This window comes from Sylvia atricapilla, chromosome 27 (assembly GCF_009819655.1).
Source record: "Sylvia atricapilla isolate bSylAtr1 chromosome 27, bSylAtr1.pri, whole genome shotgun sequence".
NCBI classification, from domain to species: domain Eukaryota; kingdom Metazoa; phylum Chordata; class Aves; order Passeriformes; family Sylviidae; genus Sylvia; species Sylvia atricapilla.
In genome coordinates, this window is record NC_089166.1 from 357,749 (window position 1) to 385,482 (window position 27,734).

The 27,734-nt window shown below is 46.1% G+C and overlaps 2 protein-coding genes across 6 annotated transcripts; one reads left to right on the forward strand and one right to left on the reverse strand.

Moving 5' to 3' along the window:
* Nucleotides 1–997: 997 nt before the first annotated feature.
* Nucleotides 998–11,525, reverse strand: CCDC47 (coiled-coil domain containing 47). 3 transcript variants are annotated; one of them, XM_066336907.1, is made up of 13 exons: nucleotides 11,424–11,525; nucleotides 8,910–9,175; nucleotides 8,681–8,788; nucleotides 7,681–7,855; nucleotides 7,374–7,495; nucleotides 6,751–6,816; nucleotides 5,905–6,006; nucleotides 4,947–5,057; nucleotides 4,568–4,653; nucleotides 3,798–3,856; nucleotides 3,177–3,286; nucleotides 2,863–3,030; nucleotides 998–2,591 (listed from the first exon to the last, which is right to left on the reverse strand). In XM_066336907.1, exons 2-13 carry the CDS (start codon nucleotides 9,168–9,170, stop codon nucleotides 2,511–2,513), a joined length of 1,449 nt encoding a protein of 482 aa, XP_066193004.1. In that variant the 5' UTR covers nucleotides 9,171–9,175; nucleotides 11,424–11,525; the 3' UTR covers nucleotides 998–2,510. The 3 variants fall into 3 exon arrangements, with proteins under 3 accessions (XP_066193004.1, XP_066193003.1, XP_066193005.1); XM_066336906.1 differs by lacking the exon at nucleotides 11,424–11,525 and adding an exon at nucleotides 10,870–10,959; XM_066336908.1 differs by lacking the exon at nucleotides 11,424–11,525 and adding an exon at nucleotides 10,452–10,476.
* DDX42 (DEAD-box helicase 42) lies at nucleotides 11,519–27,015 on the forward strand. Of its 3 annotated transcripts, none has more exons than XM_066336859.1 (18): nucleotides 11,519–11,639; nucleotides 13,446–13,682; nucleotides 14,266–14,416; nucleotides 14,960–15,021; nucleotides 16,033–16,069; nucleotides 17,471–17,620; nucleotides 17,830–17,934; nucleotides 18,500–18,619; nucleotides 19,010–19,186; nucleotides 19,663–19,791; nucleotides 20,002–20,101; nucleotides 20,306–20,353; nucleotides 20,836–20,933; nucleotides 21,834–22,110; nucleotides 22,428–22,654; nucleotides 23,496–23,606; nucleotides 24,101–24,202; nucleotides 24,723–27,015. In XM_066336859.1, exons 2-18 carry the CDS (start codon nucleotides 13,462–13,464, stop codon nucleotides 25,728–25,730), a joined length of 3,123 nt encoding a protein of 1,040 aa, XP_066192956.1. In that variant the 5' UTR covers nucleotides 11,519–11,639; nucleotides 13,446–13,461; the 3' UTR covers nucleotides 25,731–27,015. The 3 variants fall into 3 exon arrangements, with proteins under 3 accessions (XP_066192956.1, XP_066192957.1, XP_066192958.1); XM_066336860.1 differs by lacking the exon at nucleotides 11,519–11,639 and adding an exon at nucleotides 12,009–12,142; XM_066336861.1 differs by lacking the exons at nucleotides 11,519–11,639; nucleotides 13,446–13,682; nucleotides 16,033–16,069 and having other exon boundaries at nucleotides 14,345–14,416.
* The last annotated feature ends 719 nt before the right edge of the window (nucleotides 27,016–27,734 follow it).

Genomic DNA, 27,734 nt, shown 5'->3' on the forward strand with positions numbered 1-27,734 from the left:
GTTGGGCCCCTCAGAGGGGCCGAGGGACGGCACCGAGTCCTGCATTTGGCCACATCCCGCCGCGCAGCACTGCGGGCCGGGACAGGGGCTGGAAAGAGGCCCGGTGGAAAAGAACTGGGGGTGCTGATTGACAGGCAGCTGAACGTGAGCCCAGGTGGGCAACAAGGCCAGTGGCACCTGGCTTGTCTAAAGGTGTGCTCAGAGGGACCAGGGCAGGCACTGGTGAGGCCACAGCTCAAGTGCTGTGTCTAGTTTTGGTGCCCTCACTCTAAAAACATACTGAGGGGCTGGAGACTGTCCAGAGGACAGAATGGAGCTGGGAAGGGCCTGGAGCCCCAGGAGCAGCTGAGGGAGCTGGGAAAGGGGCTCAGCCTGGAGAAGAGCAGCTCAGGCGGAATCTTGTGGCTCTGCACAACTCCCTGACAGGAAGGGACAGCCAGGTGGGTTCAGGCTCTCCTCCCAGGGAACAGGGACAGGAGGAGAGGGAATGGCCTCAGGCTGGGCCAGGGGAGGCTCAGGTTGAACAAAAAGAGGAATTTCCTCACAGAAAGGGTTCTTAAACATTAGCAGGGGCTGCCCGGGGAGCTGGTGGAGTCCCCATTCCTGGAGGAGGCCAAGGAACAACTGGACAGGGCACTCAGTGCTCTGGGCTGGGTGACAAGGTGGGGATCAGTCCCAGGTTGGACCATCTGGGAGGTCTTCTCCCAACTGATGGATCCTGTGATTCCGTGGGTCCCTCAGAGAGTGGCCAGGGCTGTGCCCCCAGCAGGGACCCTGCTGTGCCACTCGTGATGCAAACCCCGGGGCAAATCCTCCTCTCAGCCCTTCCAGGGAGAGTTTCCCTTCCTGCAGCCCCCCACAGAAACCAGTTCCACCACAGCCCAGCTCAGGCAGTACCAGCTCCTCCTGGTCTTCAAAACCTAAACACCGAAACTCACCCAGGACAAAGGAGGCTTTGAGATTCTGCTAAATGAAAGGAACACTGAGACAAGCCAAGTAAAGCAGGAGTGTTTCAATTATATTTTACTCTTCATTAGATTGTTCATTTGAATGTTCGTATTACAAAATTAGCTGCCATGGCCCACAACTGGATGGGACTTCAGGAAAGCCGTCCACTTACTCAAAAGAGCACAAACTAGTATTTCCTTTCAAAGAACTCTGTGAAACAATAACATATTAATCTTTAAAGCTAAATAGTGCTAAAATTTCACATAATCTACATTAGTTTTGGTTTTAAATAATTTTACCAACCATTATAAAATTAATGTATTTGCATGTATCAGGTTACAGACATTTGCATTTCAATCAGGGTGAAATATCCCATGCTGGAACAAGGAGTTTAAGCAATTGCTGTTTCAACAGCAGCTAATTCTTATTGCCTCAGAACCAAGTTTCCACGAAGTATTGAACAAGAAAACGCAGGACACTGTTTCCCCACAAAACTGTTAAAAGTCTGTTACAAGCAACAATAAAATGCCTTCTGGACAGGAAGCATTTATAAAATGCAGAGCTCTCCCAGCAAAGTGCTTGCACAGGGCATTCACTTCATTCTTCCCATTTAGATCCAAAACCCTGAAGTGATCACTGACCAGATGAAGAGGACAGATATCCTCTGAAACGTTTTCACTGGCTTGGGGAGATCGGGAATTTCAGGTATTCCACTAGATCTGGCTCCTGGCTGAAGTGCACTGGGCAGCAGCTGCTGAGATCAGGAGAGAAGGGGTTGAGGCAAACTTGAACAGTTAAAAATATTGAAGGAAAGCTGGTTGAATTGCTAACTCACCATGCACTCACACCTGAAGGAACACTGTGCTGACATCACAGATTCCACATTGTGCTAACTCTGCAGCATCCAGACACACAACTAGGAAACTGTCCATGTATTCCATTGGTTCTAACCATCTCTATGTTTTACACATAAGCCAATCATGCCCACAGGTGACCTAATACTGCTTCAGGCCTTTGTAAAAAAAAAAAAGAAGATAAAAAAATCTTCTACTTCTATTAGAACTTCTATTCTACTGGGCTTAAATCCCTGAAGAATCCATACTGTGTATGGAAGGCTCTAAGTGTTGTGCCTTGATGCAAATAAATGCACAGTAAATGTTTATTGTGCAGTTTTCCTCCCCCTAAGTTTTTCCCCTTTCCCTCACAATAACTAAAACCAAAGTTTAAAACCAAAGCATGAATATGTTACCAGCACATGGACAGGTTTACAATCTTTTGTTTTTAAAGAACAAATGACAAAAAGCATTCAAGAATATTGCAAGGTTGTTTTTTTTTTTTAACAGACAAGTAGCAAAACTTTTGTACCACCTGGAACAGAACTGCTGAGACAAAGCTCTCCACACATTTTGTTGTAATACTTAAATAAGTAACACCAATGCAAGAACTTTTCTCTTAATGGTTACTAGTGTTCAAGGAATCAGAGGATTATGGAGTTATGTAGGTCTTTGTACCCTGTGAATTACAATTCCACAAGTGGCACCAAGATACTTCTCACAACACAGTCACATGGCTTTCACTTTGATTTGCTTCATCTTCATCTGCTTCTTCTCAAGCTTCTTCTGCTCACGCCGCAGAGCAGCTTCCTGTAGACAAGGACAGGGATCTGAATAAACACAGGGGATCCCTTCAAGGAACAACCAGATCATTTCAGGACCCAAACAAAGCCCTCCAGCACCGGGTTCACATCTCACCAGGGGCCTTCATGTGTTTCAGAAAGGAGCAGCAAATACCCTGACAGCTGTCTGCCCTCCAGCCAACAGAAATCAAAGCTGCCACTGCTACTGTACGTACAGGCAGCCCTGGAGATCTGCTAGGAGGATCAGCCTGTACCAGTGTGAGTGAGCATCCCCTCACCTCCAGCCGACGCTGCTTCTCGGGATCCTCCTCGTTCATGATGCGCTCCTTCTCGGCCCGCTTCTTCTCCTCGCGCCGGGACTGCGCCGCCTCCTGCCTCTGCACGTGAGTCAGCTTCAGGAAGTTCTCTTCCACCCGAGCCCTGTTCTTGTCGGCTTTTTGTTTGCCCTTTGCACACAGGAAAGCAAACACGGTTTGTACTCATCTCCCTCAGTCATACAACAAACATAAGGATCCAGTGGATCCATAGGGACCCAGTGGTAATGGTTCTGATTTTACACAAAGTTCAGGAGACAAAAGCAGACACTACTTACTTCTCTGTTCAGCCGGAACTTCTTTGCTTTGTCAATGGAGTAGATAACCATGCTCATCAGAGGCAGCAGAGACTCCATGTCCTTTGGGGAAGTGTTGCCTGAACCAGGCACTGAAAGAAAGAGTTCCTTGTTCATTCACACAGACTGGCAGCACTTGTCTGCTTGCTGTGATACTCCTATGGCTCACACTGTTCATGAAATAAAGATGCTCTTATCCTGCTCTTCAGGAAGCTTCATTTGGAGCTATGAGCTTGAAATTTGAAGATCTATTCTTTTCTAGAATTCTCCCAACAGGCCACTTTTAATTTCAAACCAGAGTAAACCAAGTGAGCCTGTGCCAGTTCAAACTGCAAGGCTTGTGGTTTAAAAACAAGCCACCTCAAGAGAGAGGAGTGTGAGCTGAGGTCAATAACAGCAATACTGAGTGTCCTGTTATCATGACAGTATGCTGCTCAGTCCCCAGTGTATTGCTGCCTTCTGTTTATCAATCAGTGATCCTGCTACATGCACTGAAGTCACTCCTCACACATTATCTTCCACAGGTGACAGATTGGGAGCATGTCACTTCCACAAATAAAGCCCAACGCTCCCCCAGACACACACAGACAACAGTTCCCTTACCATTAAATGTAAACAAAAGTGTCTTTTTAGTTTCGGGCAGTTTTGTAAGCTGGCCCTCCCTGAAGGAAAGAAACAAGTGTTAAGAAGGAGTGAAGAAAAATACAAAGTAACATCAGTGGGAAAAACCTCATTAAGAACCAAAAGACACTTGGAAAGTACTTGAATGAAATAAACATTAAAAGCCTAGCAATAACTTAAAGTTAAGTTTCAAACCAATTGGATTCCTGAGGTGTTTTACCCAAAAGAGAAAAGGCACGAGTGTGAAAACACACAGCACCAGCCCCTCTGACTGTCAGGAGGGCATGTGAGCACTAAGGGGGCCGATATATTCTGAGTTACATTCAGCTTCATACACTCCCTTGTTGTTTATACCACTAAAGATCTCTCTAAATATTTTAAGAGAACAAATTATTTTACAAGAGTTTAATTATTCACTGCCCAAAATCCCACAGTATTTTAATATGAAAATCTCAGGCCTACATTTCACAGATCCTCCACAATTTCAGTAGAAGGTATACACTTAAACTGTCTTAAGTCAAAATACGTTCCTTCTTGTTCATTTATTTTTATGTCTGTGAGCATAATACACTCTTGCAAAAACCTATGTGATAATTCAGATAAGACACATCACCCACCACTTGGCAATTCTGCAGCAGCCCCTGAAAGCACCTCTGGACTAGGAGGCTCAGGAAAACAGCAGAGATGCTGCCTGTGTATTGCTGAGGCACAGCTGAGAATCAGCCTGAACAGAGCCCGGCCTTTATACGTACTCTTGCATAAGTTTTGGACCGGAGAACTGGTCCGAGAATTGGACAGAGTCAATCTTGTCAGCGTAGTGTGTGAGGAAATGGATCATCTGAAAGAGAAACAGGGGTTAGTTTTTCCCAACACCAATCCAGCTGCAGCCTACCCACACCACATATTCCCTGCCCGTGGCTGGAACTGGATGATTTTTAAGGTCCCTTCCAACCTAAACCATTCTGTGGTTCTGTATATCACCCAGGAAATTGCTGTGCCCAACTTGCCACAGTGACACTGATAAAGATGTGAACTTTCCCCTCCAACTTTTTTTCTCAACTTTTTTACAACATACAAATTGTAAATGTGGGGATTACCAAGGAGTATTTGTATTAATTCATTCAGGTTTACCTTGGCGTCCATCATTCCCTCCGTGACCTCTCCCATCTCTGACAAGATAGCCAGTGAATCTGGAAGCCCATATTTTGCACCAGACTTAGGTTTATCACTGCAGAACTCACTCTGTTTCAAAGAGAATAATGCAAAAGAAAAATAAACACAAGTCTGTAAGTATCTTATCAGACTGAACTATCCTGGAAGAGTGGGACCTCTAAAAGGACCTGAAAAGAAACAATAAAAAATACACTCATGCACTCATCCTGGCTGGGGACATTTCAAACAAAGTAAAGCACACAGCATCAACAGTCTTTAAGCTAGTATTTTCCTCCAGACTCAGCACTTTAAGGAAGAAGATAAAACAATTCTAATACATATACACTGGAGTGTTCAAAGTGGATTAAGGCATTTTGCTTACATTGTTTGATAACAGAACAAAACCTGGCATCCTACCAACTACACTTCATGCTGTTACTTGAAAGAAAAGATTTGCAAAGCATTGCTTGTTATCACTGGATTCTTTGCAAGCTCTGCAATTCTTTTCATGGCTTGAACATATGGAAAGTTTTAATTTCAGATCATGTAAAAACAGATGACTTAATCCTAAATTTTCCACACCACATATCACTAATTAAGTTTACTTTTCAATCCTTGAAGATGTCTTTTGTGCAAATTAAATGAGGTGAAGTGACACTCACGTATGCTGACAAAATTCTGCAGCCTCTCTTAAACCAACTAACCATACACCAAAAGAAAAGTGTAATCTGCTTCCCACTGCCTCTTTCCCTGCAGGTCTGACAGGGGGGAGCACTTCTGATGTTTGATTCCATTAGACTTCCATCTGTAGATGGAAATGTCTTTTCCTCACAAATTCCAACAGGTCAGTCACAGGTTTTCAGCTGTTCCCAAGGAAACAATGAGTATGCAGATTAGATTCTTGTATGCTATTATTTATCAATGTGCATGTACATACCAAGTCCTGCATCTCTTTCTGAAGTCTCACCAGTGCTTTTCTGGTTCCGACAGCAAACACATACGTGTCCATGTCTTCATCATTCATTGTCACTTTTATTTGCTGTGAAACAGAATGTTATTAGCCCTGCTCAGAGTTCAATGTTTGTCTGATACTTTGATTCCTAAGAACAAGGACTAGCAAGGACAGACACAGCTAAGAAAAAGGTGGTTGATTTAAAGCTTTTCAATGTGTCTTAAATTAAGGCAGCTTTTTAATTAGACTGAGCACACCATTCAGTATTGTGCTGCAATGACAGTGACTAACAGAGTTGTAAAAATAATTTGCAATTAAATATTTTTATATAAGTGAATACAATTATAGATGCTTGGGAAGAGTATTCACAGTGCACACTGTCACTGTTCTTCCAAATGTAACCTCTCTTGGCACTTAAGCTCTCTAAGAGCAAGAGGGAAGGCAAAAAGTAACATTAAGAATATAATATCCAGACCAACATATAGGTTTAAGCAGTCCTGTTCAGGCAGACTGAACAGACAGATGAATAATCACTAAGTATTTCAGATTGTAAAACCACTTTTTATCAAGATGACGTCTTGAATCATGACAGACTGCTCACAAAACCACTCAAAACAATAAAATCCACAGATAAAGCAACTTCCAGTCATCAGCAGTTTGCATTGCACAGGCAGGAAAGAAATACAAATAATTCTTTGAGGTTGTTTTAACAGTTACTGAACTGGAAGATATGGAATACTACAGAAATCACCTGGAACAATCAAAAGCAGCAGAGCAGAACCGAGGAATGCAACAGTTTATCAGAGCTAATCTGCAGGGCTGAGTACGCACCACTTGGTCTGAGGCCGGCCTCATCATGCGCGCCAGGACATTCAGCAGGTCCTGCCTCTTGAGAAACTAAAAACACAAGGTGGCAAGCACAGTAAGCAGCTGAATAGACAACAGTAAAAAACTCCTTCCTAATATCCTTAGCCTGAGTTTTCCCCGTGTGACCAACACAGCTCAAAAGGAGGCCCACTTTCTGTATTGGAGGAGTCTCCCAGGGCTTTGCTCCCTCAAGTCAGAAGATGAACTGTGGGACTGTTCCATCCCAGGTGCAGGGTTTTGTATTTGTCTTTGCTGTACTTCCTTGGAATTCCTTAGGATTCCTGCTGGTCCATTTATCCCTCTAAGTGGCAATGGGCTCTGGCCTACAGTTACCTCTGTTCACACTACACCTCTGGTTTCTATGCTCTTCCTGCAAGCACTTGCTCTTTGATGCAGACTTCAGGGGGCAGAATACAGGTCTGTACAGAGCTCATTTTCCCTCATGTGTGTGTACTCAGAACCCTGTGTCTGAATGTGAGCACAAATGCCAGGCTGAGATTCCATGTTGCTCACACAGGAATGGAAAAGCCTCTAGAACCTGATGACTGGTGACACACAAACAGCCCCACAAACTCCCTCATTCTTACCTTTAACTGGATGAGCATTCCTTCACAGCACACCCTTCCAGAGCACCACAAGTTATATATGTGTTCGTTTTCTTGATTTAGTTTCCCAGTGCTTGTAGCTTCTTTATTAGTGCCATCATCCCCTGAGGAAAATAACAGTGAAAGAGAACTGCAATCTAAACTCACAAATTGAGACACCATAGTTTAGCAGAAGGCTTACAGCTCACGATACCACAGTACAGAGAAGGATTCTCTACAGCCTAAAAGCCAGTCTAAACCCAGATTTATCCAAATGCTAAAACTGGATCCTTGTCATTATGGAACTCACCAACAAGAGCAAAGTTACTTTCTAGCAGCTCCCTGTGAGTGTTGAACCAAGCATGTGCCAGGCGGTTGTTTTTGTTCTTCCCAATGATGTAGTTCATGATGTAAGCCAGGAGACCTGTTACCATCAGGATCTCCATGTAATAACTCTCCCAGCTGTTTTGAAGGTGAGCAGGGACCTGTGTAAGGGAGCAGAAACTGTGATTTACATATTGAACAAGCTGATTTTATACACACAAAAATTTGGGAAACACAGAGTAGTGGAGAAGTTCCATCCCCAGCACAGCAATAAGCTCCACAGAGGCAACAGGAGAGAGCTAAGCCTACATAATGCACTTGGCTTACTGGGGCACAGTAACCATACAGGAAACAACTGATAACAGCACTCCCAAAATACCTGCTTAATACAAAAAGGGTCCTCACTTCCAAGTGAGCCTGGGCTAGCACACATCCCTCAGAGTAAACAGCCTGATGAGCTGGATACCCCGCCCATCCCAGCATTATCTGATCATCATGTAACTTCTCTGGAAATCCAAAGTAACACCCAATGCCCGGGAGCACTCTCAGGATGCCAGCAAGAGCTACAGACCCCATGGGGCAGCAGGGAAGTCTCCCTGACCTTGCCACCTCAGGGGCTAATTAGCCACTCTGCTATCACTATATCACCCTCGAGTCATAAGAGTACCTAAATCATAATTTTCACTGCCAAGGTCAGCTATAACACCTAAAAAGAGATCTCAGGGGTAATAAAAATGCAGACCTTGAGCACCTGATCATTCTGTGAAAGACTATTTTGGGAGACAAAAAGGTGATGCAGGGCAGGCACAGAGATTGGCTTAAAAAACCAACAGAGTTGACAAGTTCTAATCTGACATTTAATCAACAGACAAGCTAAATGCACACTGTGTTCACTGCTCAGTAACCCAGTGACATTCCTGGCATAGTGTCTTAAGAAAATAAGTGATGAAACCCCAAACAGAAACTGGATCAACGGTTATACCTACATTAACTATTGTTATGGGGTCTTTATTTTTGCTATGAGACGCATCTGGTTTCTCTTCATACCCTTCAAACTCCTCATCATCATACGGTTCACTCTCGGTGTCACCTTCCTAAAGGACAAAATCACAAACAGCATGAAAATCCAAGGCCCAGCAAGTAAAATCCAGAAAGAGAAAGAAAAGTGCAGAGACTCTATTAGGAAACAGATTGAGGAAGGAGGCAAGGCTTTACCTGTGTGTCTGCATCATCAAAGTCTTCCTGATTTTCATCCTGACCTTCAAGCTCTACAGTGGCTTCTTCTTCATCATCTTCTGTAGTGATGATCCTCTGAGGAGACTCTGTGACTGTATCTTCACTCACATCTTCAAATTCAGCAAAGTCATTATCATCATATTCCATAATGTCATCTCCATCCTCAAATTCATCATACTTTGCCAAAGAAAAGCTCCATGGGATGAACAGGACAGCAATAAAAATATATAAATTCTTCATTTTCACTGGAAAAAAAAATTAAATACATCACACCTCCAGTAAACACCAACACACAATGCACAATTTCAAAACACTACGAGTCAGAGCAGAGAAATAAACCCATCTGATTTTCTCTATAAACAAAGTGACTACTGGTACAAGAACAAAATAACTGTGAAGGAGAGGTTCAGGACTCTGTTGCTTGTGGCAGCAGCAAATTCACACCTGGCCACACTGTTCAATGAGCTGCAATGGAAAGCAGGGAAGTTCTGTTACAAAACTGGCTCACTTGCAAGACCACATTCTGCTCTACAATTGTTAACTAGCAATTAGGCACAGTCAGAACACTGAATGTGTAACAGCAGCAGTAAATCTTAAAATGCATTTGATTCATTTAAACAGCAAAGCGCTGATAGCCTCTGCTAATTCGAATGTGCTCGTCTGTGATTTCCTAGGCTGCACACTCAGAACTAAGTCCCACAGTGTCCCATCATGATTTCTGCATACAGAAAAAGACCTTTAGCTAGAAGCTGTGCCACAAAAAAAAAAAAATAAAAAAAAAAAAAAAAAAAGAAGAGGAAGAGGAGAGACATTGCACTGCTCCCCACCACAAAGGAGTAAACTGGGGCTCACAAGCCCAGAGCTCTTCCCACATCGACCAGAATCCGGCAGAGTTTATCAGTTCACCTTGTTTTCCCCTCAGCTTCCTCTTTCTTCTGCTTGAGTTCAAAATAGTCCCAACCTCCCCTTCCCCTTCAGGCTGGGGCACCTTCTCCAAGGTCCAAAAAGGACAGTAACAACCCCCCAGCTGCACTTCACAACCAGGCACAGAGGATCAGCTGCATCAGGCTCATTTTACTCCCTCCTGCAACCAGATCCGAGTGGAAACCTGAATGTTAATCAGAGTGTTCTCTCACAAACTTAGAATAGAAATGATTTGTTTCTAAATTTGACCAGCATTCCTCTGAGTGCCTCACGCAGGGAACCCACTGCTATGAATGACAAGGACTAAAATAAACACCTTTGTCAAACACTCCTCACTCCAGCAAAAACCAGCACAGAACATGGTCACAGAACCTTAATCAGGATGGAAAGTTCAGCAGGGCCGAGCCCAGGACTTTGGAACACTGTGTGGGAACCTCACAATTTTACGTGAATTTAAGCAGGAAAATACCCCCAAAATACTATTTCGATAGGACAGAATTTGCACTCTCTTAAAAACGACAGGATAACAGAGCCACCTGCTCGACCAAACTCTAACATTTCACAGCAAGAATTCTAAGACTATTTGAACACATCCACCTTCAGAAGATCCAACAACTCCAAACAGCTTAATGCAAAACAAACTTCTGCAGCCAATTTGAATGCTGCAGTTGAACCCGAGGTGGGTGGGAGCTGGAGCACTCCCTTAGGTCACCAGTCTGTCAGAATGGTTCCAAGTACAAACTCCAGGAAGCAGAATACCCTCCGTGACCCACACGCCACCGACTTTCCCCAGCAAGAGGAAACGATTCGTTCTCCGGTCTCCAATCCGGCGGCCCAGACCCCGTTGGCAAGAGAATACACTCCCAACAATCCCAAGGCAAACTCTGCTGCTGCTGCTCGCTGTGCTGAGCATTCACCAGCCTAGGGCTGGCTCACTGGATCTCACTGGAGCCTAGACCCGAGCCCAGTGGCACATTTTGGCGAAGCGCCCATCCCCAGCAGGTCGCGCCCTCACCGTAATCCCCGCCCGAAGCGGGGACACCGCCGCAGGTGTTCGCTATCCCGCCGCTCCGGGGACGCCCCCAGCTCCTTCCCGGAACACGACTCAAGGTTAACAAGATAAAACCAGCGGTCTGCCGGCCCTGGGCGCGGCGCCTCTCACAGCCCGGGATGGTGCCCAAACCCTCGGCCCCGCGGGCGCAGCACAGGCCGCGCACGGCCGGTGCCCTCCGCGCCAGGCTGCCCGTCCCGGGGACCCTGCCGGGACCGAGCTCCCGGAGCAGCGAGCCCAGCCCGGCCCGGCCCGGCCGCCCGAGGAGGGGGGAGCGGGGCGTCCTGTCCGCGGGGGCCAGGACCGCGTTACCTGAGTCACGGCCCCCGCCCTCCGCTCCGCTCCGCGCCCGCCGGACCGGAGCGCCTGCGCAGCGCGGGCCCGCCGCGTGTGCGGGGGTGTGCGGTACACACGCGTAGGCGGGGGGGCGAGCCCCGCCCTGCGGCGCGGGAACCACCCAGAACCAACGAGGAACCGCCCGGCAACCAGCGCAGTCCCGGGGCCGCCGGTGACTTTACCGTCTCTCGGTTTCGCTCCCGCTTTTCCCGCTCCCGCCTTTGCCCGGTCCCACCGCCCTCACTCCCCGCTGCTTCACCTGCGGGCGCTGCGCATGCGCCGGGGACGCGCGGTCGCCGACGTCACTGACGCACGGTGCGTGGGCACGTCGGTGCGTCGCGTCTCCACCCCCCGCCCCGGTAACCGGGGAAGTGGCGGCGGCGGCTGCGGGGCCGAGGGTGAGTGAGGGGTGCTGAGGGCGAGGAGCGGGGCCGGGCCGGGCCGGGCACGGCGGCGGATCCTCCTCCGCCGGCCTGCGGGGCCTGGAGCGGGCGGGACCCGCCGTAGCCGCGGCCTGGAGCGGGCGCGGGCAGCCTGGGCCTGCCCCGCACAAAGGGCCCGCCCCGCACCGCGGTTCCGCAGGCGGGAAGGGCTCCGCGCTGGGCCCCGTGTGCTGGGACGGCGCCTGCCCGCGGCTTCTGTCTGTCCCCCCGGCCCTGGTCCCTGCCGTGCCCTGCGGAGGGCGATCCCGGCGGGCGGGGGTCCCTCCGCCCTTCCCGCCTGGAACGGGAGCGGCTGAGGCGGATCTCGGGCGCCGCAGGCAGGTCCGTGCCCCGAGAGTTTCCTCCCGTGGAACGGCGGCCACAGGGCAGCGAATCCTCGGAGGTTTTCCTGCGGTCTCTGCGTCCTGCGGGAACCTCTTCGTGTTCACTCGCTGCTGGCGAGTGGCGAACTGACCGTGGTTTGTGTTTTTGCTTCTGTGTCACAATACAACAGTGAGCCTCCTTATTTTTTGAGGTAGCGGAAGGGAGAAAAAGGTGGATAAGTACAGTGAGGAGGAATTCTTACAATCAGATTTTAACTTAACAGTTTTCAAAGATTGCCACTGTGCTGTCACAACAGAAATGGGGTTCCACCTCTCATCCCTTTATTGTACATTTTGGTGTCCCAGTGCCACGGATCCGCAGGTGTAAGAGCTGTAGAGTGTGTTAGGACAAGAGAGAAAACAGGACTCCATGGTCAGCTGCTGCCGTGGAGAGCTAGACAGCAGAGTTTCCCCCGAAATCTGCTGCTGAACTCTGGTCTTGAGATTTACTGAGCAAGCCTCAAGCTGGTAAATGTTCAGCACAGGGACCCGCTGCACTATTTGCCTTCAGATCGTTTTGAAGTTTTTTTTGCCAGTGAGTTCTGATCTCATTGAAGATTCTCAGTGTGAGGATTTGTTTAATAAGACTTGTAGCCTTTGGACAGCTAATTATAATGCGTTGGAAAGCAGTGGGTGTCTTGCTCTCTTTCCTGCCTTACAGGTATGATTTGCTTGACCATGGAGATAATTAAATGACTCAAGAATGGAAACTAAACACTAATATATCAGTTCAGTATTCGTCTTCGAAAATCAAGTTCTGGGCAGACACTGTTATGTGGAGTGTTTAAAATACTGATTGAAAAACAGAGATTGGAGAGCATATATATATGTTTGTGTATAATATAGAGAGATCATGTATATGGCTGCAGGTGCTGTCTGAGAGGCAAAGGAAGCTTTTGGCAGAGATGTGCCTGGGCTCACTCAGAGCCTTGTGCTGCTCTTGGCACGTTTCTCTGGAGGTTGTGGGTTGCAGGAGTAAGGTATTGACAAGCCATGAAACACTTACAGATGGGACAATGTGGACATGCAAAATATGCACTGAGCTGCCTTTTCGTCTCTTGTTCCTCCTGATGTTCAAAGTTCTGGCCTTGGGTTTGTTTGTCTTAGATTGCAAACAGGACAGGTAACATCTTAAATGTGTTTAAGTAATCCTTGACCTGTTCTGGAAGACAACCACTTTGGTTTTATTCTTCTTTGGCATTGTGGGTATGTTCACACTGACAAAAGAGCAGAGCCCCATCATTTTTTGGAAACAGATTAAACTCTTGTCACTCGGAGTTCCACAAGTCCCTGTGTCACTGAAGTGATCAACTAACAAAAAAAAAAAAACAATCATGACAATTACCTGTAACTGCCTGAAACAGAAACGGCAATAATTTGTCTTTTGTCGTTTTGTCAGGTTCATTGGGGACATCATGAATTGGAATAAAGGTGGACCTGGTACGAAGAGAGGCTTTGGGTTTGGTGGATTTGCCATAACACCTGGCAAGAAGGAGGAGCCCAAGCTGTCTCAGCAGTCCCACAGTGCTTTTGGCTCCGCCGGCTCCTCGGCGGCGTTTGCCAAATCGGGGCCTCCTCAGCTGCCTTCCTTCTACAAAATTGGGTCAAAGAGAGCCAATTTTGATGAGGAGAATGCGTAAGTACAGTTACTTCTTAGTGTTTATTTTAACGTTTTTATGTTTCTGAGGCCAGGGAAGTATCTGTGACATTTATATAAATAAATAGGTAATAATATACTTAGAAGACTGTGAGATACTACAGTCGCCTGCAGAAGCTTTCCTTCTCCAGCTTTCTCCTCTTGAGACCATATTTTTTTCACTCTTTGGTGTTCTCAGAGTTGGAGCCAAGCAGGAAAACGTTTATCTCCACAGTAATTTACTAACCCTTTTCTTGGCTGCATAAGTGTATAAACAAGGCTGAGAAAGTTGGGTTTGTTCAGCCTGGAGAAGTTTGGGGCTGACGTAATTGTGGCCTTCCAGTACCTGGAGGGAGCCTGCAAGAAAGATGAAGAGAGACTCAGTTTTATGATATCTATTTGCCCTGCCATCACTTTGAACTATTAACCTGAATAATTGTAAATACACAAATCTCAGCATGTTCTCTTGTGTCCATACTGACTTCTGTTGTCCGTGTTGGTACCTTAACTCAACCAGAAACCAGGAATGACAGCACAGTGCTGTGACCATGTGCTGACTGGGCTGTGGTTCATTCTTTTTCAGGTACTTTGAGGATGAAGAGGAAGACTCCAGCAATGTGGAATTGCCCTACATTCCCGCAGAGAATTCCCCCACTCGGCAGCAGTTCCATTCCAAATCGGCCGACTCTGACAGCGACGATGATCCTCTGGAGGCATTCATGGCTGAAGTGGAGGCAAGAGCCAGCTCAGGGAATGTTTATTCATTGCTGTGCCTGTGTGCACTCAGGGGCAGCACATGTCACTCGGGGCCTTGGCAGCTGCAGTCAAAATGCCACTTAACTTTGGGGTTTATGCAGGATGGTGTTAGTTAGACCTCAAAATGGGTTTGACAACAAGTATTTAACTGGTTTGAGGATGTCAGAACAACACAACATAGAGCTCTGCTTGTCTCTGAATATCAAACTAAGATTTTGTGCATTTTTCACTACCGAAATGGAAATTGTTTGTGTTTATGGTTAGTTCTGTTATTAGTTAGATTCAGCAGGAATATGGGGAATTCATTTTTCAATAACACTGTCACATGCTTAGAGTAGTATAAAAATTCAAAGGTACTAGTCGGGGAATTTATTTAGCATAATCAGATATGGAACAAGACAAAACTGAGTCCAAGAAGTGTTGTCTCTGTGACATAATGGTCTATTACTCAGGAACATTTTTCCCTTCCATGTTTTATCATCTTGGTCTTCTTAACATGTGACAATTTTATGACCTGCTAGGATCAAGCTGCTCGAGACATGAAGAGACTTGAAGATAAAGACAAAGAAAAAAAGAACGTTAAGTAAGTTATTTTTTTTTTATCATTCCCATCCCTGCCTGTGTCTTGTATGGTGCTCAGAGAATTCCAGTGCATTTTCTGATGATGGCTGTTGATTAGACAGTATAGTACATACCTAATAAACATCATTAACCTGTGCATGAGATCTTGTGGGTAACAATTTGTGCTGTAAAAATGGGAAGGATCCATGGCAGCAGGCTGTGGCAAACTGCAACAACACTGAGAGTTAGCCCACACAAGAATCCTTTCTAGGCCACAGAAATCGGGGCAGCACGTTGTACTCCTGCCACTTTCCAGATCAGCCTGGATAGTTTTTCTGCTTCCCACACCCTTGGAGAGATCAGAATGGTTCAGTTTTAAATTGCATTTATGTGAGCGAGATAACTCAGTGCTGCTGTACCTGGAGTACTGGAGACTCTTCTGGACTTGGACTGTTTTTATTCATTAAACATTATGAGTTAGGTAGCACATGACAATTTGGGTACTAAATTTGGAGTTTAAAACAGTTTAAATTCATGCAGCTTATCTACTTGTTTTGACCAAGGAAAATAATTATGCTGTTGATTCTTGATAGAAATGTCAGATATATGGTAGAAGTTACATTGCAAGGGGTTGATCAGATTATACATGATCCTGACACAGAACACCGGATCCAGATCACCACCTGGGGAAGTTCTGAACTGGATTTGCACTTCCTGGCTCATATTCCTCTTCAGTTATGGGACTTCTGTAGCATCAAGAGCTTAGACCAGGATGATCTTTGGTGGCTTCTGCAGGGAAGATGGAATCCTAATCTTTCAGTCTCAGTACTAGAAGTAAAGAGAAGTCTTTGCAGGGTCACTGCTATGGTTGGCACCAGATATGAAAACTCCATGGGTTGGGAATATAAATGTTGCCAAGTTGATAGTGTTGTGTCTTCTGCGAAATCTGGAGCTCAGCACTAATCAAATGAAACTACTGAGCTGAGTCTGTGGAACACTTGCAGGGAAGTTTTTTCTCCGCTTGTTTTTCCAGGGGTATTCGAGATGACATTGAAGAGGAAGATGACCAAGTGAGTTCCTATGCAGTCTTTCTATCTTCTTTTTTGTTGTTTTGTATTTTTTAACTTTCCCTCTCCAAGCATATAACTACTGGGGACAAACAAAATTCCAGTATCGTGCACAGTATCCGGACAATTCAGCAGGAGGCTGTAGTGGTCACCTGCTGTCTCTACCCTTCGAGGTGTTTTAAGAAGAATATTAAAAAATTGCATTCGTTGAAGAAGATTTTTTCCAGTCAGTTTGAACTTCAGCTTCCTGTACAGGTTGTTCAGTGTCTGAGGATCTCACACACTGTGATAACACAATCAGCTCCAGGGGACACCAGGGGGAGGCTGTTAGACTCCAGAGGCTCCTTGCAGTGAAATGTCCAGGGCAAGAATCAGGCTTTTTGATCCCTATTTTCAGAGAAGCTCCAGTTCTTATTGATGTTTATAAGCATCACTGTAGCAGAAGTAGTAAAGAGAAAAGACTCAATTTCAAAATGTACCTTGCTACTGAGTTGTAGCTACTAACTCTTGTGTTACTTGCATTAGTGCAGAGCTTGGCAGGGTTGTCTGGCCTTGAGGCCTCTGCTGCCAGTGTGGTGAGGGGACAGCTGTTGTTCAAGTGTATTGTGTGCCTAGCTCTGTGCCTGAGGGATAACTGGCCAGGAAAATGGAAAAGCCACACGAGTATTTACGTATATTTGTAATTGAGCCTTGCTTTACAAATGTGATCTTAAATATTTGCTTCAAGTCAAGCGAGACTGGTGTTTTCTCTATGAGAAAGTCTTACCACTGGTGTGCCAGTGAGAATCTGAGAGACACAAACATCTTTGTGAGCTGTGAGGATGGCACGTGACAGGGTGACAGTGTCTGAACTCAGGCTTGTCTTAAAGGACTGTTCTGAAATACTTTCTTTCACTTTTATTGGTGACTCAATGATAAATAGATATATTTTCATTTTGTAAAGTATCATTAGGGGAAGTAAAGAAACTATCTTTGGCATAGCATATTTAAAAAAAAATCAACTTCATTTTCTCAGTAACAATGTGTTTTCTGGTTAGAAACCTACAGTGTTTTGTGCTTTATTCATGTGGAAATAGGAGTAGATCCTTCTGCTGTTAAACTTAACAAGACTTGGTAGAAGGAGCTGTTAAGCAGACACAAGAGAAGTTTGTTTTTAAGGAGCATTTGGTGGTGTAGCTGACAGTGGAGTTGTTTTCTTCATTTGCACTTTTTGTCCTTCAGGATGTATGTGTTGGTGTTTATTAGAAGAATCTGTTCTAGTGAACCTAGTTACCTTTTTTCAATGGTGGGTGTGAAAGCAAGAAGCTACTTAGCACTCCATGAAAAACTTAGCACATCACTTCAACAAACAGTAGTGGTTCTGCATCCTATTGTGTGTGAGTTTGCTGCTGTGTTTTGCTGCAGGAAGCGTATTTTCGCTACATGGCTGAGAACCCCACTGCTGGCGTGGTGCAGGAGGAGGAGGAGGATAACCTGGAGTATGACAGTGATGGGAACCCAATCGCTCCGTCCAAAAAAATCATTGATCCTCTTCCGCCTATTGACCACTCAGAGGTAGGAGGGAATTCTGTCCTGTTTGTTTGAGGCAGTCCAGAAAGCAGGAGCTGAGGAGGGCCCTGTAATGTCTCACTGCTTTCTTAGGTAAGTCATATTAAAGGTCCTTGAAATGGCTTCATTTAAGCAAATGTTCTGGCAGACAATTAAGGACTTCAGAAAAAAGGAATCTTGGGTCTGTACTGAGTGATTAATTAATTACATTGCAGATTGAATACCCACCATTTGAGAAGAACTTCTATGATGAGCACGAGGAGATCACCAGCCTGACCCCGCAGCAAGTGGTGGAGTTAAGGCACAAGCTGAATCTCCGGGTGAGAGCTGCTCACAAAACTGCCCCCCAGCAGCTTTAGCTCCCTTTCATTCTTGGGCTGTTTCAGTTTTAATGGAGATCATCACTGGGAACTCCCACCTGTTCAATCTAAGCCTCTCAGACACCTACAGTGACACTGATTTCTTGGAAGTCTCCTGTAGATTTGTGGAAGTGGACAGCAAGGAATGCTACTGGGACTAAAGACCTCCAGAGCTAGGAGTTAAACCTGGAAATAGATGCAGAAGTTAGTTCTTTGCCATTTGTGACATGTTAGCAGGGTGACCTCCTGCAAAGGGAATTATTTGGGGTAGGACACCAGTTAGACACAAGGAGGTAAAAACGATGTTTAGTAGCTCATGTTGATTGACAGATAATTAGATTTTTATACCTGAAAGTCTTAGTTACAGAACACATCTGGAATTTATACCCAGTTAAATATAATGTCCACTCAAAAAGTAGAGTTATTTTTCAGAGGAAGAGAGACCCTTTTCTTGGGGTTTTTTTTACAGATTGCTCTTTGTTTTTCTCTCACTGTTCATGAACAAATATCTTTTTCTCTTTCCAAGGTCTCCGGGGCTGCTCCTCCAAGACCTGGCAGTAGTTTTGCTCATTTTGGGTTTGATGAGCAACTTATGCATCAGATCAGGAAATCTGAGTATACCCAGCCCACTCCAATACAATGTCAGGTGAGTGTTGTTACTTCTCAAATTTGTAAAGAGAACAAAAAGAACACATGCAAAGCTCCCTCATCCACATGAGGATGTGACAAATGCAATTCTAGCTGCCTACAGAGTGGTTTTTTCTAGAAAAATACTTTTTACATTTTTTAAATAGACTTTTACCCATTTTTTTTCATGTTAAATGATCTCTGTAAGTATATCCGTATTCTTTTTTCATTGGGTTTTTTTTTGGTGAATGAAAAACATTCAAGTGATGTCTCTTGCCTAGAGAAATGTATGAAAAGTTCAGGGGTTTTTGTTGTGAGCTTTCCTCATTACCTGAGTTTTCCTGTACAGTCTAGCACAAGGATGTGCTATGGTGGGCATAATGTGGGCTTAGAATCTCCTTCTTTTTAGGGTGTTCCAGTGGCACTAAGTGGCAGAGACATGATTGGGATAGCCAAGACTGGAAGTGGGAAAACAGCTGCCTTCATCTGGCCCATGCTGATCCACATCATGGATCAGAAGGAGCTGGAACCTGGGGATGGTCCCATTGCAGTGATCGTGTGCCCAACCAGGGAGCTCTGCCAGCAGGTGGGTGTGCAGCATTCCTGTGTGTGCCAGCCAGTCTGCTTGGAGAAGCAGGCAAAATTCTTGGCAAAAATTATCCGAGAACCTCAGGAAAGTATTTGAAAAAACTACTCTGTGCATGAGCAGCCTGGCTCCAGCTCACAGCTCTTTCCTACCATTGTTTTCTTGAAGGATCATGACAAACCTAAAATTCTAAATTTTTGCACAGTGCTCCTATATTATTTTTAGGTATAGGCTGCTGTAGATGCAGTGTGACAAATTGTATGTGCAAAAGGATAGAGCCTGCAGGTTAAATTATTGTTGGGTGCCTAAATATGTTTCTCAAGTTACTGTAAATTATCCACAAGTGTCAAAGTATTGACCCCTGGGGAGTTGGGAGTAATTTCATTGGCTTACTTGCTAAGACTGCATTTCCAGGGTGGGTGTGCTGTCTCAGAGGGGTCTGATGGCAGCTGTGTGTGTTTGTGTCCCCTCCCCAGATCCACTCCGAGTGCAAGCGCTTTGGCAAGGCCTACAACCTGCGCTCCGTGGCCGTGTACGGAGGGGGCAGCATGTGGGAGCAAGCCAAGGCCCTGCAGGAGGGCGCAGAGATCGTGGTCTGCACCCCAGTAAGTACTGTGTGCACCAAAACCAGGCGTTTGCACTCTTCAGCTTGAAAAAAAAGTTGTAAGAATCTGCTCCTGTGATGTGAATATTGACACTTAATTCTAGACTGAAGCCTTGAGATGTTTTCTGTAAGTCTCTGGTAAGTCAGAATGAAAAGCATCTAAGTGGTTGTATATATTAATGTTTTTAAAGGTACTTTATTTCCTTACTAGGGTCGTTTGATTGATCATGTGAAAAAGAAAGCTACAAACCTGCAGAGAGTCACTTACCTTGTGTTTGATGAAGCTGACAGAATGTTTGATATGGGGTTTGGTACGTATTGAGCCAAAGTCACTACTTTGGGAAGCAGTGGTGCCCAGTCCCACCTTAGGGGGTCTGTAAAATCAAATAGTGAGTGAGAAGCACTCATTCTTTCTGTGGTTATATGTTAAATAAAGCAATGAAGCTGAATTTTGACTTATTTTTTCTAAATAATGAGCGCACAGGGTTGATTAGAGCATTTCTTCTCCTTTGCAGAATATCAGGTCAGATCAATCGCAAGCCACGTACGTCCTGACAGACAGAGTGAGTAAACAGTGAGTCTGGAGCAGAGCTTGGCTTTCCAGTTCTGGACACAGCCACATCAGGGGACTTGTACCAAAGTCCACTGGTGTTATTCTCAGCGTGGGCTGTTGGGAGGGAGCAGTTGTGACATGTGGACATTGAGTTCATCTCTCTGTAATCCCTGCACTGACTGCACTTAGACCAAAGATGATTAGCTGCATTCATGTTCATATGCCTTGAAATTCAGTGTTCTGAGCTGCCATGAGAGAAAGTTCACAGCAGTGCCCCGTATTATCAATATTTCAGATGTCATGCAATATGTTTCCACTTTGTGGTATTCTAACAGTGGTTGGTAGTTTCCATTAGAACCCATAAAACCTCAGCTTCAGTTCACTGGCACTCAGGAATCCGGGTCCTCCTCCACAACATCTGTGTGGTGTTTTCACAGTTCTGAAAGGAAGTTCGTTTCTGCTTCAGGGGTTTGAAGCCTGTTTCTCTTCCAGCCCTCTTGTTCAGTGCCACGTTCCGTAAGAAGATTGAGAAATTGGCCCGGGATATTCTGATCGACCCAATTCGGGTTGTGCAAGGAGACATTGGAGAGGTAATTCTGTGATACCTGGGAGACACACAGAGCAAGGAATTGTTCTGTTTCTGGTCTCTGAAATTTAAGTTAAACTGCAAAAATCATCCTTTGTAGTTAGTTTTAAATAATTTGTGCTTAGCAAAAATAGAAAGTTTTATGGGTTTCTATTTTTATCTTATTGACCTTTCCACCAACAAATATTCCTGTAGTGTTGGGAGATTTCGTCAAGGAGTAGAACATTAATGCAGTGGTTTATTTTTGTTACTAGGCTGAAGCAATGCTTGTATCCTTTAGTTTTGTCTCAAAAGCATAAACAAAGCCATTGCAACTTCCGCAGAGAAGAAACTTGAAACTTGAAAGAGATTTGAAACTTAAAATCTCTGTCCTGTGGTTTACATGGGAATGTTGATGCTGGGCTTGCTTGACAGTGACAGCTGAACTGCAGGCTGGGATCTGGTAGGAAGCTGATGAAGTGGGCAGATATAAACTTGCTGGGAATAAACTTTGCTAATAATATCTTGAAACTGTTGAGAAATTTCATGAGATGCCTTCAGAACATCCTTCTTTTAACCAGTTCTCTGTGTTTTTTGCTCTTTACATCAGGTCTCTTTATAAGAAAAAAAAAAACTACTGCATGAAGCCCCTTCCTTCTGGGAAATTTTTCCTTGATTTTGCTTAAGAAAAGCACCAGCTTTCCCAGCTCAATCACAGGGCCTCTATTCATTGATCTAAACTGTTACTGTGTAGTGGCAGCATCATCCTTGAAATGATACTAAAATATGTAAAAATGAAATCTTTCAGAGAAACTTGCAGGTAGTGCTGTAAGCTGCACTGCACTGTATTACTTGTGATGCAGAATGTTTGGAAGTCTGTGTATTCCTCCCACCTTCCTGACTCTGAGGACGTTTCTCCCCTCAGGCAAATGAGGATGTCACTCAGATTGTGGAGATTTTCCCCTCTGGGCCCAGCAAGTGGAACTGGCTGACGCGGCGCCTGGTGGAGTTCACGTCCTCTGGGAGTGTCCTCCTCTTTGTCACCAAGAAAGCCAACGCAGAGGAACTGGCCAATAACCTCAAGCAGGAGGATCATAACCTGGGGCTGCTTCATGGGGACATGGACCAGAGCGAGAGGAATAAAGTCATTTCGGAATTTAAGAAAAAGGGGATCCCCATCCTGGTAGCTACTGATGTGGCAGGTACGTGACCTTCTGGAAAGCAGCTCAGACAAGCTGTGGGTATCAGCAGAAAGGCAAACATGTTTCAGTGGAAGGCAACCAGGTTGGCTTCTGCATCTGCAGGACACTGTGTTCCAGGTGCTTTTCAGAACCATGGAATATCCTGAGCTGGAAGGGACCAGAAAAGCTGTGTCCTAAGGAAGTGGTTGCTGTTCATTCATCAGCTGACACTCCTTTTCCCCACAGGACCAGAGCAGGGTGATACCCTGGCACCAGAGGAGTTGCTTTGAGTTAATTGGGGGTAATGACACTTCCCAGCACGTTGCTCTTTCTTGCAGCTCGAGGGTTGGACATCCCTTCCATCAAGACTGTCATCAACTACGACGTGGCCCGGGACATCGACACGCACACGCACCGGATCGGCCGCACCGGGCGCGCCGGGGAGAAGGGGGTGGCCTACACCCTGCTGACCCCCAAGGATAGCAACTTTGCTGGTGACCTCGTCAGGAACCTGGAGGGTGCCAACCAGCACGTCTCCAAAGAGCTGCTGGATTTGGCCATGCAGGTATGAACCAGCCAAACCTGGGATGAGGAAGTTTCACTTCAGATTCGGCACAAAATCAACCGGCTCACATTGCTGGCTATATCATGTGTGTCAGCAGTGACCTTTTGGGGATCTGTCCTGGTTTATAGTAGGTTTCCTAGTGTTTTCAATGGCCTTTGAAAGAATCTATGAAGATTTTGGAACACAGTATGTGATCTATTTTGGGGCCAGGCACTGCCTAGGAAATCAGGAGCTGTAATCTGCTGATGCCAGCAGAGCATTCCAGTGTCTCATTACAGTCAGATTTATAGCAGGCACCTGGGAGATGCAGCTTAGTTGGAAACTAAACTAGAAAACAATTACAGGGACATTACCTCTGTGAAGGGATTGCTGCTTGATCATTCTACCTGCCTGGCAGTGCTCTCTGGCAGGTTTGCTATACATAGGTATGACAGCTGCAGAATTTTGCTTGTGCCACTGAACTTATCAACTCTTTAATTTCTTGTCTTTTGCTGCCTCTATAGCTGCAAGACAGCCCAGGCTTTCCAATGCCATCACATCCCAAGTGATGGCATTGGAACTTGTGTTTATTCCTGGGTTTATTAGCATGCAAACCCCCAAAACCTTAACCTGAATGAGAGTTGGAGGTGTAAAATTAGAAATCATTTGTAATGATGATCTGATGTCCAAAGCATCAGACCCACATGACACAACTGCCTACAGTAGCTGTGTGGTTGAATGGAAAAGAGTATTTATGTTTGTCTTTTGGAATGCCCAGTATCCCTTTTTTCCCAGCCTCATTGCATGCATTTATGAAGTTTTTTATTCCCTGTGTTGAGAAACCTTTGTCCTCCTGTTACAGAATCCGTGGTTCCGGAAATCCCGTTTTAAAGGAGGGAAGGGCAAGAAGCTGAATATTGGTGGTGGTGGCTTGGGATACCGTGAGCGCCCCGGGCTGGGCTCAGAAAATACTGTAAGTAAAGATGCTGAAAAGGTTGTTCACACATTTCTTGGAACTCTTTCACTTAGTATTGGTTACTCTTTAATTTACAAAAATCTTGGTACTGGGTTATAGTGTGTGCTTTAAAAGTTCTCATAGCTCAGTATCTTTCAGAGTTAGGATCATATATCATATAAGTGAAAGTCTCCTGTGCTGGTCTTCTCTTGTCAAGAGCTGATTTTTTTTTTAGAGCTAGAGTGATCTAGAAGGTTTGGAGATTCCTCATAAAATAAACTGTCGCTGTAAAATAAACACTAATAAATTACTTCAAAAGCCATTTCCAGGCTGATTCTTGGCAGAAAAGAAATGGAGCAAACTGTTCCACTGCTCAGGGCTCTCTAGAAGTCTGTGCATTCTTAGTGGATGCATTTCCTGAGAGCAGGGACAGGATAGATGTGGGCAGTGGTTGAATTGAGTGTGTCTGTGTGGGATAAACCTCTGCAGTTGCCCTTTGTGGTTTTGCACAGGACCGTGGAAACAACAACAGTGTGATGAGCAACTACGAGGCCTACAAGCCATCCACGGGGGCCATGGGGGACAGGCTGACAGCAATGAAAGCAGCTTTCCAGGTTGGTTCCATGCTTGGACTCCTTTTCTTCCCTGAAAATGCAGCGTCCTGTTATTTCAGGGAAGTTGTGCATGGTGGTTGTGGCTGTGTCACTTGGAGCAGTCCCAAGGGGTGGAATTAGGTGCAGGCTGCAGTGAACACGTTTGCACAGATTTGCCAAACTTTGTTTTCTGCTGCCTCTTTGCTCTTTTTCCTTTCTGGATTCTGCACCTGGGCTTCATTCTCTTGAGGTTCCTTACCAGCAGTACTGTAATTGCAATCAAAAGGGGAAACAGAAGCTCCTTCTCGTCAGTGTAAAAATTAACCCCACAATGTAAGAATTCTTTGGTCGGTGTTGTCTGGTAGAAGGTGCCTGTTACTATGTGTTCATAAGCACAAGCAGGAATGTAATGACTCCAAGACTGACTTTTTCTGGGAACTCTCCCCAAACTCCAAGTCGGGCTTACGAACACACGGTGACTCTGTGTTCTGAGGCAGCACAGAGCCAAACCCGCTCTCTTTTGTCTCTCCCTTTCCTGCAGTCCCAGTACAAGAGTCACTTCGTTGCTGCAAGTTTAAATAACCAAAAGACTGGGAGCTCTGCTGCTGGTGCCAGTGGCTGGACCAGCGCCGGGAGCCTGAACTCCGTCCCGACGAGTTCAGCGCAGCAGAACAGCGCCGGTCCCGAGGGCCCCATCGCGGCCACCGCGGCAGCCAAGGGCGTGCCCGGCTTCAGCGGCACGGGCAGCCTGAGCAGCGTCCCGCCCTTCCCGAGCGGCGGAGCGCAGGGCTTCAACAGCGCCGGCAGCCGAGAGGGCGGCGGGGGCGCTGGTGGCATTGCCAGAGAACGGTACAACGACAACCGGAACAGTCGGCACGGCGAGGCCCCGCGGCGCGGGGAGGGCGGTGGCCGAGGGGAGGCTGGTGGCCGCGGGGAGGCTGGTGGCCGCGGGGAGCCTGGTGGCCGCGGGGAGCCTGGTGGCCGCTACAATGAGCCCCAGCGCTACAACGATGCCCAGCGTTACAGCGATGCCCAGCCCCAGCGCTACAGCGATGCCCAGCGTTATAATGATGCCCAGCCCCAGCGTTACAATGATGCCCAGCCCCAGCGCTACAGCGATGCCCAGCGTTACAATGACGCCCAGCGTTATAACGATGCTCAGCCCCAGCGTTACAGCGATGCCCAGCGCTACAACGATGCGCAGCGTTACAATGATGCCCAGCCCCAGCGTTACAATGATGCCCAGCCCCAGCGCTACAACGATGCCCAGCGCCACGGCGAGGGCGGCGGCCGGCACAGTGACCCCGCCCGGCACGGCGACGGCCGCCACGGCGACATCCATCGCCAGGGCGACATCCATCGCCACGGCGAGGGCCGGCACTTCAGCGACTCGCCGGGCGGCGGCAACCGCAACAACGGGGACAGCAGGAACAGCAGCGAGAGCAGGAATGGAGAGAACAGGAAGGAGGCCAACAGCCGAGACAACAAGACAGATGGTTTTGCTGTCCCAGAGCCCCCAAAGCGGAAGAAGAGCCGGTGGGACAGTTAAAAGCTGGGGGTTCACAGCCGGGAATCTCTGCAGGTAGTGTGGTCTTTTTCCGGAGGATTTCTCGGGGTTTTTGGTAACTGGTTGTTGAGCAGCTGGGGCAGGAGAAGGAACCATGAGAGCCCCCGTGCAAGTTCATCTGCGGACAGATTCACCCGAACGAAATGCACACAACACTTAGTGAAAGAAATCATTTTGATAAAGCTCCCTGGGTTCTGCTTTGAAACATTCAGTGCTCAAGTGACTCTGCTGGATTTAAACAGATCTTGACAAAAAGAAGCTGTTCCACATCCTTGGAACGTTAAGAAACTGTTGTTCATAGGAATATAAATTAGTCTTTTCTTAACCAGCGTGCACATTTACAAACCAGTCCAGTCCACCTAGAGATGCTCAGGACCTGCCTGTTAGACATTAATCTTGCAGCAGTTTGGTCAGTATGGTGAGTTCTTCCCCCATCTCCTTTTCACATATTCTCCCCAAATAATTTGGCCTCCAGGTTACCCCTTACCTCTCTCCCCATCAACTAAGAATGTGTCAATTTGCTTTGCTGAAGGTGGAGCAGAGCAAGTTGGGGCTTTTGTTTTGTTTTTTGTGTGTATTTGTGGAGCTGTTCAAGGGATCCTTCTCAATCCCAGCAAACCACAAATTCACTTGTAGTGTAGGTTGGACTCCCTGGCTTGTTTGTGGTCAGTATTTTAATTCCAATCCCATTGCCCAGATATTTTTTTTTCTTTCAAAGAACCTCCTGTTTTCTAATATCCCTCATTCTGGTGGAAGCCTGCAGAGCAAACCTGTGTCTCTGCTGTGCCTATGCACCCTCTGTTCTGAGAGGGTTGAGTGCTTTCTTCAAATTAAAAACAAAAAAGGGAAAATAATGTAGATATACCACAGCAATCAGAAGCTGGAGCCCCCAGGAAGTGTGGCTAAAGGAAGAAGATTCAGAAATTCAGGGATCTTTTGCTCAGAAGCCTTTAGGGAAAGCCCAGAAAACAATTAATGAAAAGAAGCAAAATCTGGCCCTGTTCTGGACACATGTAGTAAATCTGTAAAATTTTGCTTGTCCATTTTTAACTTGTTGTGTGCATTCCCGTTTTCTAACTTTTTTCTTTTTGCCACAAGGTAGGGAAGAACTTTTCAGTTGGGGCATGTCAGCACCCACCGCTGGCTCGTTTCCACTGGAAGATGTACCAGAAGCTGTCAGGGTTTTGTGACATTGTGATGTTTTCTTTATCAGCTGTGCATTTACTTTCTGCTTGCTCTAGTAAATGTTTTATTACTGGTACAAAAATATGCAGCATGTGCTTTTTATTCTCCACTTCCTTTGGCTGCCTGATGTGCGAATGGAGAAGTGACTGACTGGAGATCTGACTGTGTCTCTCTCACCAGAAGTTGTGGATTGTAGTTGATAAAATACTTCCTGTGTTTTTTCTTAGTATCTTTCACCCCAAAATGTTTCAAAAACCCTGTTTTAGCTTTAAAGCCTCCTGGGGAATAGATTTTTCTCAGCTTTGTAAGAGGAAAGGACACAGCCCAGGACATGTGACTCGTCCCAGCTTTTTGTGGGGTCATGGGCAGACCTGGAAAGAGAACTCAGCAACAGTCCCAAGATCTGACACCTGAACTGGCAAGTGAGTATTTGGGCACCCCTCAGACACCAGCTCTAATCTGCTGGAGTTTTTAAAAAGGATTTCCAGACTTCCTCCCCACAGTCTGGGCAGGAATCGTTGCCCTGGTTTGAGCTCTGCACGTTCAGTGTGAAGACAAGGGTGTTTCAGGGCAGACTGGCAGGGCTGTAAAGCTGTTGTGTTCCCCTTCCCACCCTGAAGGTTCATCACTGCGATTAAAGACTGGAGTTTCAAAACAAAATGTAAAAATAGCCCCATGCTCTGAGCTGCCATCTGCTCCCTCCCTTCCCAGATCCCATCTCGCTGCCACTGGGAACTGGCCCCCGTACGAGGCATATGCCAGGGGTTCTCCCCTTCTCCTTAACACTTCCCTCTGCTCCTT